This window comes from Sphaeramia orbicularis, chromosome 1 (genome assembly GCF_902148855.1).
Source record: "Sphaeramia orbicularis chromosome 1, fSphaOr1.1, whole genome shotgun sequence".
Taxonomy (NCBI): Eukaryota; Metazoa; Chordata; class Actinopteri; order Kurtiformes; family Apogonidae; genus Sphaeramia; species Sphaeramia orbicularis.
In genome coordinates this window covers 45,482,636-45,496,280 of record NC_043957.1, presented here as the reverse complement: position 1 = coordinate 45,496,280, position 13,645 = coordinate 45,482,636, and the positions used below count along the sequence as shown (strand labels likewise).

At 36.5% G+C, this 13,645-nt stretch overlaps 1 protein-coding gene across 6 annotated transcripts in view; it reads right to left on the bottom strand.

Annotated features, from left to right (window-relative positions):
* The window catches only part of acsl1a (acyl-CoA synthetase long chain family member 1a), a 35,046-nt gene that overhangs the window by 15,071 nt on the left and 6,330 nt on the right, over positions 1 to 13,645 (bottom strand). For 2 of the 6 annotated variants that reach the window (XM_030139299.1, XM_030139258.1), the window contains exons 1-7: positions 11,359 to 11,468; positions 8,502 to 8,714; positions 6,618 to 6,732; positions 6,448 to 6,512; positions 3,935 to 4,036; positions 2,697 to 2,796; positions 2,411 to 2,586 (exon numbers count right to left, since the gene is read on the bottom strand). In XM_030139299.1, the coding sequence (XP_029995159.1) occupies positions 2,411 to 2,586; positions 2,697 to 2,796; positions 3,935 to 4,036; positions 6,448 to 6,512; positions 6,618 to 6,732; positions 8,502 to 8,696 (753 nt within the window). In that variant the 5' untranslated portion in view covers positions 8,697 to 8,714; positions 11,359 to 11,468. Of the gene's footprint in view, positions 1 to 2,410; positions 2,587 to 2,696; positions 2,797 to 3,934; positions 4,037 to 6,447; positions 6,513 to 6,617; positions 6,733 to 8,501; positions 8,715 to 11,358; positions 11,473 to 13,645 lie in introns of those variants that run through there. The other 4 variants (XM_030139283.1, XM_030139264.1, XM_030139272.1 and 1 more) reach the window with 4 other exon arrangements.

Genomic DNA, 13,645 nt, shown 5'->3' with positions numbered 1-13,645 from the left:
AGTTCATGGCCTCACCCAGAACAGAACAACACAGACTGATCATTTATATTTTATTTTTCAACATAATCTCCATTTACAGCAATGCACTTGGTCCATCGATGTTCAAGCATCACTATCCCATCACGAAAGAATGTAACATCCTGTATTATAACAACCAGTATTTCTGGGTGAGGCCATGAACTTATTGAACGGCCCTCGTATATGGGTGAAATGGACGACATACATCTTAATAAGACTTTGTGAAAATCTTTTTTTTATCTATATATTCTCTTTTCTCTAGGAAAGTGTATTTCCCTGTATGTTGTTATTGTAATTTATTTGATTATGTAAACCCCTCTTTAAATGTTATTGTTTTTTTTTTTTCTGTACAAAACCTTCTTGAAAAATAAAATTATTAAAAAAAAAAAAGCTGTATGAATTCTGATCTGACTGTTGAGACTGAGGTCACATTGGAAAAGATCAGATCTAACATTGGGAAAAATGGGAAAATTATGTGAAACAATACATGCCAAATGTTACCTTGGTGATATAAAAGGAGACTATTCAATTTAATATGTACTTTTTTACTTTTCATTTTCATTCTGTATTAATAACACTTGTAATCTTTCTTTTGTACTGAATATTATACAAAGCTAGATATGTCTATACTGTTCTCTCTCTGGATGTTTGGGGAAAAAAATCACTTCTAATCCCTAAGAAAGTGGGACAGAGACAACCAGAAATGTATTAGCCTCACTGAACCTTGTTTTAATGGAGAGTGTTTTTTATTTATTTATTTTTAATATGTACACTGTGAGGAATATGTAACAGATTACTGTGACTGGAAGATGTTGTGTCTCTTATGCTTCAATAAAAACAAAAATTTACAAAAAAAAAAAAAAGGAAAAGATCAGATCTGTATCTGATTCAGGACCACATGTGGAGGTGGCCCTGATCAGATCAGAACTGAACAGACCTGATTCTATATGATTTGTGCAATTCACTCTCAAGAAAGAAACAGATCTCAGCGATCTCACATATGAGCGAAAACATTACATTTATCTCACATATGAGCAAAAAACATTATATTTGAGCTACTTCTGCCTGCAGTCTGAACGCACCCTAAAGCAGTCTTCATCACAGTTTGATATAGCAGGTGTCACTAAGGCTCCATTCACACTCTTCACAGGTCTTCAAGCTCAAATCAGAATTTTTAGCCAAAATCTGATTTTTTCTGCATACTTGTTCACATTATAGTTTAAATATCACAGCCATCAGACTCATGTGTGAACAGTCTATGGCCCTGAAGTGACCCACATTTGCAAAAGGAGACGTGAGGTCACACGCAGCACACTGTGTTTACTGAAAAATAGATCTTGCTTGTTTTGCCTTCTCAAGCGAAGAAATGTAACATCTGTCACATTTTGATAACGTCAAAGTCAGATGGAATGCAACCTCACCGTTCAGACTAAGGTCACATTGCAAAACATCAGGTATGTATCCAGTTAGGATAAAAAATGAAAGTGGTCTGTCATAAAAAACAGACTGTCATTAAAAAAAAAAAAAAATTAGCCTTGGGTCACATGTTGGGTTAAAAACTCAGATTTGGGCCACTTTAGCCTGCAATGTGAACATAATATAAGTGAAACAAAACATTTTGTTCACCTGTGTCCCTATTTCAAGTGGTGGCAAATCAATTAGGGACAGAATCTGTAAGTTTCTATTTGTAGGAGTTTATACTGTAGGTATATTCTGATATTGAAGTGTGTCTATTTTTCCAATCATAGCACTTTCTGTGTAACTTTTTTTTATTATTTAACACCAGTGGTTTTACTCTATTTACCTATTTCTAGTTATCTTGCTTATATCTGTTGGATGTATTTTAAGGTTTTTTGTGGAAGCCCAAGACCAGTTTATTACAGGGTTCCTACAGGTTTCTACAAGTTAAATTTAAGACTTTTTTAAGACTATTTAGAACAGAATGTAATACCCATTCACAGCCATACTGGCAAAAATTCATGACTCCTAGAATTTAGGAAAATGTATTTATTCACAACGCCTGGATTCCCACCATTCTGAGTCATTTCTTACTGGGGGCTGCAAAGTTAGTGATAATTGGTTCCCAATTTCAATATAAATTGTCGGGTGTAAACAAGTAGACTAACATTACTTTCTTTGCAGCTTGGACATTTCCAAGACACATTTAAGCACAATTCAGCAAACAAATTTATGGCAACGTAACTTAAGACCTACCATATCAAATTTAATACCTTGTAAATACATTTTTTAAGGTATTAAATGCAGATTTGTTAATTCAAGACTTTTTAAGACCCCGTGAGAACCCTGTTATTAGAATGTGGGAAAACACAGTGAGGCCACATTAAAAACATGAAAAAAAAAGACTGCCAAACAAACGGTGTGAAATTCTCACCTCAAAATCCTTAAAGCTGATAATCTCGATCCCAGCCTCCTGCCCACGTGTCACAAGGTCATCATTGAAGGCTTCCATGAGCACAATGGTCTTCACCATTCGGACTTTTCCGTTGTTGCAGTCCAGAATCATCCGAGCCTTTTCAGGTACATCACAGATCACCGTTGAAATAGTGGCTGAGAAACACAAAGCGCAAATTTAACTTTAGCTTTTATCAGTATCAGAGTCCTTGATCTGCAGCACTGTGATAGCACTACAGAGGTTAGTGAAGGTGCCCTTCAAGTACCTCGGTCCAGAATGTAGCTGATGGCCTCGGTGCCCAGTGTGTCATACAGCGGCACTGCCACCAGGGAGTATGTGTAACAAGCCAGTTCTGAAATGGTCCACTGAAAAAAAGGAAATAACAAACATTCAATTAATAATTTATAGCAAATACCCTGGGGTGCCGATAAGGGGGGGAGGGGTAAACATGGCAAATTCATGGGGCCCAGTATTTGTGGGAAGCCCATAGAGCAGTGGAGGGGGCCCACTGGATATAGAAGTTGTGAAAATTTTGTGTAAGATCCGCTGTATAAGAGAGGTGTAGAAGTCAGGAGGCGAACGTTGAAAGAGAGTTAAATTTCGTTTTCACGCTATGATAAGTGATGGTGTTTATGGACCGTACCCCACATATATAAGCCCCCCCCCATCAGACAGATTGAGAAGATAGTCAATTTCTGTAGGGTCCACAACAATTATGCTTTCATGGGGCCCATAATTGGTAGTGGCGCCCTTGCAAATACCTAAATATTACATTACTCCTTATAGTAGACAGAGTTGACCATTACTGGACTAAAGCACAAATCAGTTCTAAATTTATTATGAAAAAGAAACTATATTTAGTGTTAAATGGCAAAATCAAAAAGTGTTCTGAATACTAAGCTATAATCTATATACTAGTCAGATAAATTTAGTTTTTTTTATTTGCTATGCGTGATGACAGTAATATCTAGTCTGTTTTGTCAGTACAACATGCACTGTGTAATGACTTTCACACTACAACCCTATTATATTCCAAAATTATTATTATTTTAACATTAATGTAATCTCATAATATATTGAGGTGAAAGCCTCCTTTGCAATAAAACTAGAAAAAAACAAGAATTACTGATAAAAACAATTTTGGAAACAATAAAAACCTAAAAAAAATTATTTAAAAAGAATTATCACCAGACCATGGGTTTTCAGCAGTGATAAAAGCAAGAACAACAAAAAAAAAAACAGGTCTAATTATTGAAAGAAATATGTTGACATTAAAAATATTTGTTCCCCTATAGATACAAAAGATGTAATCTTAAGCTTTTCTTTTACATTTCAATATTTATGTAATGAATAAAAGTAGATTTTCACAATCTGTACGAACACGTCATTTATAACATGATAAAATAATTTAACAATGTCCAGTATGTAATGAACACTCAGCAAATTTGGAGGAACAATTTTTCTTTGCAAATGAAATACAAAAAATGTATCTGTTTGTAATACCTCCGGTCTGTTTTGAGAAAAGATGCCGATGAATTTATCTCCTGTATGAGCGTGTCCTTTGTGAAGCAGAGCTGAGCCCACATGCTGTGATCTGTCCGCCACCTGAGGAAGAAATAAAACAAAGAAACCTTTTCTAATGATGTCTGACTGCAGTGATTTCTACACTCTTAATGGACTCAAACAGAGGTGAATTAATCAACATATTTACCAGTATAACACACCATTTTAATAAAATAACGCTGCAGCATCTTACAATCATCAATTACATTACAGCCACACAAATCACTGTAAAATCAGGCAAAGTGGAACATTTATCTTGAACAAATGTACTCTATGGTGAACTGCCTTATTGTGTTTCTAATGAAATAACTTATAGTAGATTGATCCATGTTTCAGGCCATCTGGTTAAACATATCAAATAAAATACTTTAGTATTATGAGGAAGTTAATTCAGCAAATAAACAGATTAATAATTCAATCAGTTTAAACTCATATTACATATTCAGTATGGAAGATTTATAGATACTCCTGTGCTGTTACATTTTTGGCACTTGCTAACAATAGCTAGCATTACAGTGTTACAGTGACAGCCCTCTCCCCGCACTAACAGACGTTTATGAAGATCAATCCTAGACCATGTCAGAAAAGCGACAAACATCATGACGGACTCCTCTCATCTATCTCATTCTCTCTTTGTGCTCCTCTCCTCTGGTAGGAGACTTCAGAGCATCCAGACCATGACATCCAGGCTGTTCAACAGTTTCCAAAGTCTGACAGTTGTGTCGATATGTCCTTCAGTACTGTGGGAAGGAGATTACAGCTATGATATAACTGTAATTTAATTTTGAAAATGTATTTATTTATTTATTTCAACAGAATATCTAGGTCTATCAGATGTACTTCAGGCACTCTATTCCCTGTTCTCTTATTCAGGTAGTATTTGTCCAATATTTCTCACATATTTCATAGGAAAATCTTAAATGACTCATGTCCAGACACATCCAGGGTCTACCCCGCCTAGACTAGGCACTTCTGTGACTGTCTCGAGCACTAAGCAGCTTGGAAAATTAATAAATTAAAATTTAATCTATGTCTATTCAGTCTGAAATTACTAGTGGTTCTGCACAAAGCCATTTGCAGATTATGGCATTTTTAGCCCCTGGCAACAGTATTAATAAGAACTATCTGTATTATTTCCTCATTGCATGTGGCCGATTCTACAAATGAGTCACAGTGAAATCAAATACAAGATCTGAGCAATTATAACTGTACTTAACGCAAATAATTTCCATTAGTATTTATAGATAAGATGAGGCAGGTTGTGCTCCTGTTTTACTTAAAGTGAAGCTAAGTTTGCTACAGTATTGCGTTTTATCATATATCAAACGATTGTTAAAACTTCAACTCTGTATATTAGAGATAAATGGAAAAAAGAACTGTTGGTAGAATTAAATGACAATACATGGTATGAAATATGTGAAACTCAAGTGACTATATCTAATTCCAGAAATTGGGAAATATTTAGTTGGAAAAACATAATGAGATTTTTTATAACACCAAAGATCAAAAAGGCTTCACTATCATTACCTCAGCCTTGTTGGGGGTTGTGCAGTGAGCAGGATGCGGGTCATGCACATGTTTTTAGGCAGTGCACAAAACTATCCCAATATTGGAATAACATCAGTGAAGAACTTTGAAAAATATTGGGATACGAACTACCAAGGACATGTTCTGTGTTATATTTGGGCCATTTAACAGGAAAAGACATACCAAGTAAGGATAAATATTTGATTAAAATCCTCTTGGCATCGTCTAAAAAAGCCATCACACGAAAATGGTGCAAAGAGGACCCCCCTACCCTAAATAATTGGAGAAACATTGTGGAAGAAATTCACAACATGGAGAGACTTACATGTATCATAAGACTACAGCAAGCAACTTGTGAAGATCGATGGAAAAAGTGGACAATATACAAGACAACTGACACTATGTTCTAAATATTTGTTGTAAAATTTCAAAAAGGAAACAATAACATATAAGTTAAAAAAAAAAAAAGGTTGTTAAGTTGGATGGTCATACCTTGGCAACAAGTTATTTTGATGATAACTGTGATAGCTGTGTTTTGAGGGGTTTTGTTTATTTTAACAAATGAAAAATGAGCATAGCGGAAACTGTTGATAATGACTTTTTTCATGTTTTATCGGGAAAAAAAGGGGAAAAAAAGCCTCATTACTATGTTGGAGGTCCAACTTTAGCTAAGGTCACTTGCAAGGTACTGATATCGGCCCAAGTGTAACATCACTAGTCACAGAATCCATATACAGTCAATAGGATCATCAGTGTGAAGTGGCTGTTGGAGTTAATGGACCTAACATCAACATACAACCAGCTTCCAAACTCTAATACAAATATAAGCAAGTGTGACTCTTCCATGAATCACCTTATAAGACTGATGCTTAATTTAATGTGTAGTGACTGTTGATCCACATTTTAGTCATCAGGTTTCGGCTCACCTCTCTGTAGGACTGCCACTCATAAGGCTGGTTCGGTTTCCTCGATCCTAGACAAGGACCACCATCTATAAAAGAAAACACAGTTCTTTTTTCTCTGCTTTCACAGGAAAATTCTTTGTCTAATATCAGAGTATCGTGCCTGGCTCGCATAGTGTAGCTATTGTACTCACTTGATACTCGGAGCCCTCGTAGGAAAACCTCGTACATGGTGAGTGCATCACTGTAATAGTACATCATGTGCTCGTCACCGTCAATCAGCATTGATCTTCTCGCATGTTCACCACCCTACGAGAAAAAGTTATGACCGATCACTTAACACGCTACATGTCTGGAAATGTTGAAAGATCAGTATCATCATTTGTACTTGATCCAAAATGAGACAAGACATGTTTACGTCAGTCTTTCTGCTGATGTGTATAACAGATGATGCAACCAAACGGCAATTATTTATTTAATCATTATTCTACAAAATTAAATGATCTTATGGTTCACTTCACATTTTATTTATAAATCACTTAAAATATGTGTACAAGTTGTATTCATAATTTCCAGTAAGATATGATTTTGTAAAAAGGGTAACCCCAGAAACTATCCGTAGCTTACAAATGGGGGTCCAAGACATTAAGCAAAACAGTACAATTTATTATGAAAACAATCCCTATTTCTAACGAAGCTGAAACCTAACCCTGAGAGACAGCGGGCGCTTATATGGAGGCACTGGCAGCTTTGTGCCAGGGGTGCCACTGGTGCTGCGGCTACATGCCATTTTCACCTGTGGCATGAAGACGCAAGATCTGTGGCACGAAGTCGCCACAGATATCGCATAATCCATGCCAGTGTCTCCATATGCGCACTACAAGCTGCACGTCATCACCGCCCCTTTGATTATGGAACGCAGGTCTGCTGTGTAAAAGTCGGCCTGTCTCACCTCTGTTACACCTTTGGCTTGGCTGTGGAAATCGGTCAATGGTGGAAAAAAGGTGAAATCACCATATTGCCTTTTTTCCCGGGATCTCTGTGTAAAAGTGGCTTATGCTACAGCCAACATGGCAAGAAATCCAGTACCGTCTTGCTGTGCTTCACGCAACTAATGGTGCCCATATACAGGGTGGGGAAGCAAAATTTACAATGAACATTTAGTTGTTTTTTCTCAGCAGGCACTACGTCAATTGTTTTGAAACCAAACATATATTGATGTCATAATCATACCTAACACTATTATCCATACTTTTTCAGAAACTTTTGCCCATATGAGTAATCAGGAAAGCAAACGTCAAAGAGTGTGTGATTTGCTGAATGCACTCGTCACACCAAAGGAGATTTCAAAAATAGTGGGAGTGTCCATAAAGACTGTTTATAATGTAAAGAAGAGAATGACTATGAGCAAAACTATTACCAGAAAGTCTGGAAGATACTATTAAAGAAGAATGGGAGAAGTTGTCACCCGAATATTTGAGGAACACTTGCGCAAGTTTCAGGAAGCGTGTGAAGGCAGTTATTGAGAAAGAAGGAGGACACATAGAATAAAAACATTTTCTATTATGTAAATTTTCTTGTGGCAAATAAATTCTCATGACTTTCAATAAACTAATTGGTCATACACTGTCTTTCAATCCCTGCCTCAAAATATTGTAAATTTTGCTTCCCCACCCTGTAGAGGTGTATGAAGTGAGGCAAAACAACTTCAATATCTACTTTTCATTTTGTAAGAATTTCCACAGATTCGTCTATTCGTTTGCTTTTGTAATAAAATGTGTTAAATTGTAAAGAGACTTTATGGACACCCTGTATATGACAAGCAGTTGAGGAGCGATGGAGTTAAAAGAACTGCATTCTGATTAAACTCCAGGAGAGATTCCATCAACATTCCTGCTGAACGAGGTGTATCATCTGGTTTTTCAGTTCAGCAGCTGGATCATACCTCAGTGTTGCAAGAGGTGAGGTTCTTTTTCAGTTGTAGGAAATTAAAATTGATACAAAAAGAATTATACATGTCAACAGAATCATTAACAGCGTTTAAAAAAAAACAATGTAAATGTAAGGTGATCACCTACTGGTACTTCTGCCGACTGCAGTCCGAGGTCACAGGGCGGTTTGAGGGCCTTCGGTCGAGTAGCGAGCCAGTAGGTGGTGATGGCGGCGAAGGCACCCATACCCATGAGGGCGTTTGTGGGCAAGCCGCGCACATACTGCCGCACGTCATCCAGCTCGGGCATCCGCAGCTGTCTCAGGACTTCCTGAGCCTGCATGACTGATCTGGAAAGATGATGCAGGAAAACAGATGAAGAGTGTTAAACTCATCTGCACATTTAAGCTCAGTAATAGAATACTGGTCTAAAACTTTTTTTTTTTTTTTTTTTTAGAAATTATCTGTCTCAGGGATTAAATATATTAAATCTGACATACTTTAATGAGATGAATTAGAAAATAAACAACAGAAGTGCTGGTTAGCTATATGATAAAATGATATTGGTTTATGTACATTTAGACAATATATTATAAATCCTCCATTAGAAAAAACCTGTAAAGCGAATGTATTATAATGTGAAGACAGTGTTTTTAAGTAGATCTAGTGGCTCTGAGACAAACATTCCTTTTGAGTAAAACCCATTCTCTCATTACTTATCAGAATTTCACATTTTGACCCAAGACTGTATCTTGGAAACTACAAACAACCAGCATTATGACTTTATTTTTCTTTATAAATGACTAAATCTTGGTTAAGTTTCACTACTTTTATTCTGCAGGTTTGTTTGTTTTTTTTACTTGTAGACCAGTGTCACAGCCAAAAAAACATAGCTGTTTTGTTCTAAAATTCAATATAAAATGAAACCAGTGATGAACTCACCATCTGACTGTTAACAAACCTTTTTTTTTTTTTTGTAATCATGGTGATCTGTGGCCACTTTGATGGAAATCATCACATCTGAAAGGCTTTTTGTATCTGGTACTTTTGCAGAGTTCATTAAAGATGTGGTGATACAGCAGTATTATTTCGCCCTGTTATCAATGAGTCTTTGTTTGGTGCATTTGATAAAATCCTCCCGCTGCTTAAGGGAAGAATGTGAACACTGGTCCCATTCAGTTCACTTACAACCAATCTGTGTCAATGCTTTTTAATACTGTGTCATTGCAATATTAGGGCCTGTCGTTGTTTATTCAGATCCTTCTTTCCTATACAAAACACAGTACTCGAAATCTCTCTGATGGGACATTTTAGAGACAGTTTGACAGATTAGTGCTGCTAAATGACCCACATTTTACTTTTAAATTCGTTTTTGCTTTAGTTGGACCATAAGGGATTATCCAAAACAAAGAGCTACGTTATATTTAAATAAATGTTGGAATGGCAATCAATTAAAGTTGACTCTCTGACAGGACATTACTGTGTTTTGACCCTATATTATTTAACTTGTATGTGACTATGTGTTATGAATGGAAACTTTCTAACACTGATAACGTGTATTAGCCAGACAGGATAAAATAAGGCACACATTAAACACAGTAATACAGCACATACAAACCAAACTGTTTGCATGCTTAGAAAAACCAAACAAACAAAAAAAAATCACAGGGTAAAGTTGCGTTCTGCACATCTGCAAACATTGTACACAAAAGAAAGATGCCACAGTATCCTACTCAACAGCTGTGCATCGGGAAACAAAGACTCGGGAAGGAAACATGATACGCAGCACATTTACAGATCATAAGGCTCAGTGGAGACAGAAGGACACAACAAAAGACACCTCATACAGCGATAAACTCCACACTGTTCATTTCTGAAAGGAAGTGAGGTTTCCTGGTCGGGATGCTTTAGACATGAGCTCACTGCCCTGAAATCACAAACCACAGAGTCATGGATATGTGGGTCAGATCTACAGACTTTTAGACATATGATAATGTCTGTGACTTTTAATCACACATTAATGTTGAATGCAAATTTGTCTAGAGGCGAGAAGACACGTACCTACTAATCACATTTAAATATGCAAAACCGCACTGTATTATTTAATAATTACATAAAGTTTCTATTTTTAATCATTCTTTTTAGTTCAATCCTACTATTAGGCTATACAGAGTACTTTTTATCAGCATGTTCAACTCATTTGACCTCTAGTGGAAGCCAAATGAGTAAGTGAACAACCATCAGAGGTAACAATTGACTTCTCACCTACTTCTATTATTAACGTAGAGGGCATGACAGACCGGCTGGCTGCCAACTGGAACAAAGTGCTGTAGACATGCTGCCAAACAGGGCACATTTACTTTATCCATTTATAATTACAGTTCAAGTAGAGGCAAATTATACCTCTAATGTGCTGAAATTAGACCATTAAAAGCGTCAATTTATAAGATTTGGTCATGCTTGTGTGCCATTTGTTGATGTTAACTGACTGAATTTCTAAGCCAACACCTGTTTTGGTTGTGTACATTTATCATAATACACCATACACTGATTTTCTAGCAGAGATTTTATCACAAATATCCTTATTGTTTACTCTCCAGTCTGTCTCTTTGGCTCTACAGTGTGAAGCACTAACAACTGTTAGCTTAGAAATGAAACCCACTAATGTCAACAACAGACCATCACATAACGACATGAGCATGAACAAACATATTGTACCTTTAAGCTGCTATCACACAGTACATATCACAGCTTTAACAACCTCCATTTTTATGTTTTAACACAACAGCATAAGTACCAAACAAAGCCATTAAGGCAGGTGAAATCAAAATTTTTCTCCTGCTTTTTTGGAAAAAAATCCCCCCAGAAAAGCAACTTTGAAGCTAGTGTTAATGTCAGTCTCTAGAAAAAGCAGACATGACTAAACAACTCCGAACTCTACTTCAAACTCTTCAATACAGCCAAGTATAATATTCTTAAGAGACCTGCTGGGTGTATTTACTCACAGTCTCACAGTGTGTATATGAAGAGAAGACTCTGTCCAAAGGCCGAGGGGTATGGTTATCTCTAAGGCCCTTCTCTGCAGCAGTTGCTGTTAGAAGAGACTTGCACTGACCTCTAATAGACCTCTGAGTTTCTCCCAACTATGAATAGCAGAAACACGCCCCTCTCAAACAGAAACACAGACGCATGAGGCAGGTGACGTGACGCTACTGACCACTCACTGGAGTGTAATTCAAGTAGCAGGTTCATGTTAACTAGTCTTGTCCAAGTTACTTCCAAACTGTAATCCATTACATATTACTTGCTACTGTTATTCAAAAGTAATTCCTTACTTTACAATATTACTGTTACAGAATTGTAATCCGTTACATGACTGCTGTATTACTTTTGATTTACATATAGACTCTGCTCATAAATGCCCCCCCCCCCCATACAAGAGACAGGAGAGGCTTGGAACGAATAAATTTGCGCCCTCAAGTACATGTGGACGGACAGCTTGGTAAGCAACGCTACGGTCTAAGATGTTTGAATCACAGCAGGAACGCTTGCATTTTTTTCAGTATTTTTACATGTTCACACAGGGGGCACTGCACCGAGGACGTTGGTAGATAAGCCCCCAATTGATGAAGAATTCTAACTAGTTATAGAAACGTTAGCTTACCTTGTCATTGCTGATCACAGGGATCATGCTAAATAGCTTCTGTAAAGCAGGGTTAGGTTTAGTAATGAGCATACGTCCATGTGGCCAATGTACTGTCTTCTTTCATCTTCACCCATTGGCTGAACACCAACCAGAAATAGAACTTTCCTGCCAAAGTTTTGATTCCTTAACATCGCTTAATCTTTTTTTTTTGTTTGTTTTTTTGTTTTTTTGACCAATTAAATTATGAGTGAAAAGTGCGTTGTAACACAAGCACTATTGGACACGTACTGAGTAAAATATCACTGAAAATTGATTAGTAATACCTTACACTACTGCATTACAGCAAAAAGTAATCCCTTACTGTAATGCATTGCTTTGTTTGTTTGTTTGTTTTGAATATAACATTAAAACCAAACAACAAAAAGATTTATATGAAAAAAAGAAAAACATTCGAAAATGAGCAGGATGAAGTTTAATTTATAATCTCCCGCCCCCTTACCCCATCCTTCTACCTACCCTAAATTCCCATGTCAGATCCCACAAGTAACTCAAAAATCCTACACATAACAGACTAAATTCTAAGCACAAAATACAACAGTGCTATAAGTATCAAGGATAGACTCTGTCCATTTTGCAACAGCATTTCACATTGAAATAAACTGTCCATTTCATAACAATAATACACACATCAAACACAAAAAATAAAGTCTATCCATTTTTTTTGTAACGCGTTACTCCCAACACTGATGTTAACCCACATTTTTCCATACACCTTTTCAAGCACATTTACGAAAAAACTTTTTGGTATAGGTCATTTGCAACAGCTACAATAAACACTGATTTGGAGTAAAATGGATGCTGCACCAGTGATTAAAACATTTCGGTACCAGGGCAGTATGAGCGCCTTATCATACGTTATCAGAAAGCAATGTGTGCAATTCTTGTGTTGTAGTGGCTCCATTGAGCTAAGGCCAAACAAATTCTAGCCTCATGACACTGAAGTCTGTGTACACTAACTGACAAATATGTTTAGAAAGGCCCCTTTATGCATGGATATTTGTGTGGTAGCCCTAATATTGATCTAACCAATGTAAACACAAAAACCGCAGGACAGATGCAGATTCCTCAGAGTCTCAGATGGAATGAAGTTAATAAACTACAGCAGAGGTCATCTACTGCAGCTCATTCACATGCATTTTGATCTAATGGAGCAAAATGAGACAAAGTTGTGGGTGAAGCTGTGAACAATATGCAAATGTAATATGCAGTAGTTGTCTGATTCTGGGAATAAAAGGAGTAAAAAAAAAAAAAAAAAGCATGGGTAAAATCCTCTATCAGATGAAACTAATGCCTTGCTTTGATTTATCTAGGTATTACTAACCAAATAGATCCAATTGATCAATAATCAGTTTGGCTGATTCACTCAATTAAAACTATCAGCATTAGTTAAAAAGTGCTGATAGTGGCCGGTGGCAAATAATTGGCTTATTAATTGTAAATACTGGCTTTAAAGATGAAAATAATAGTTCATAAATTTAAATAATGCACCTAAAAATGAGTTTTTGCAGCTTGTGTGAGATTATGTTCCAGATTTACTGATAAATTACTCTGAGTTTTATGTTACGTGATCCGGAGTTATAGACTGT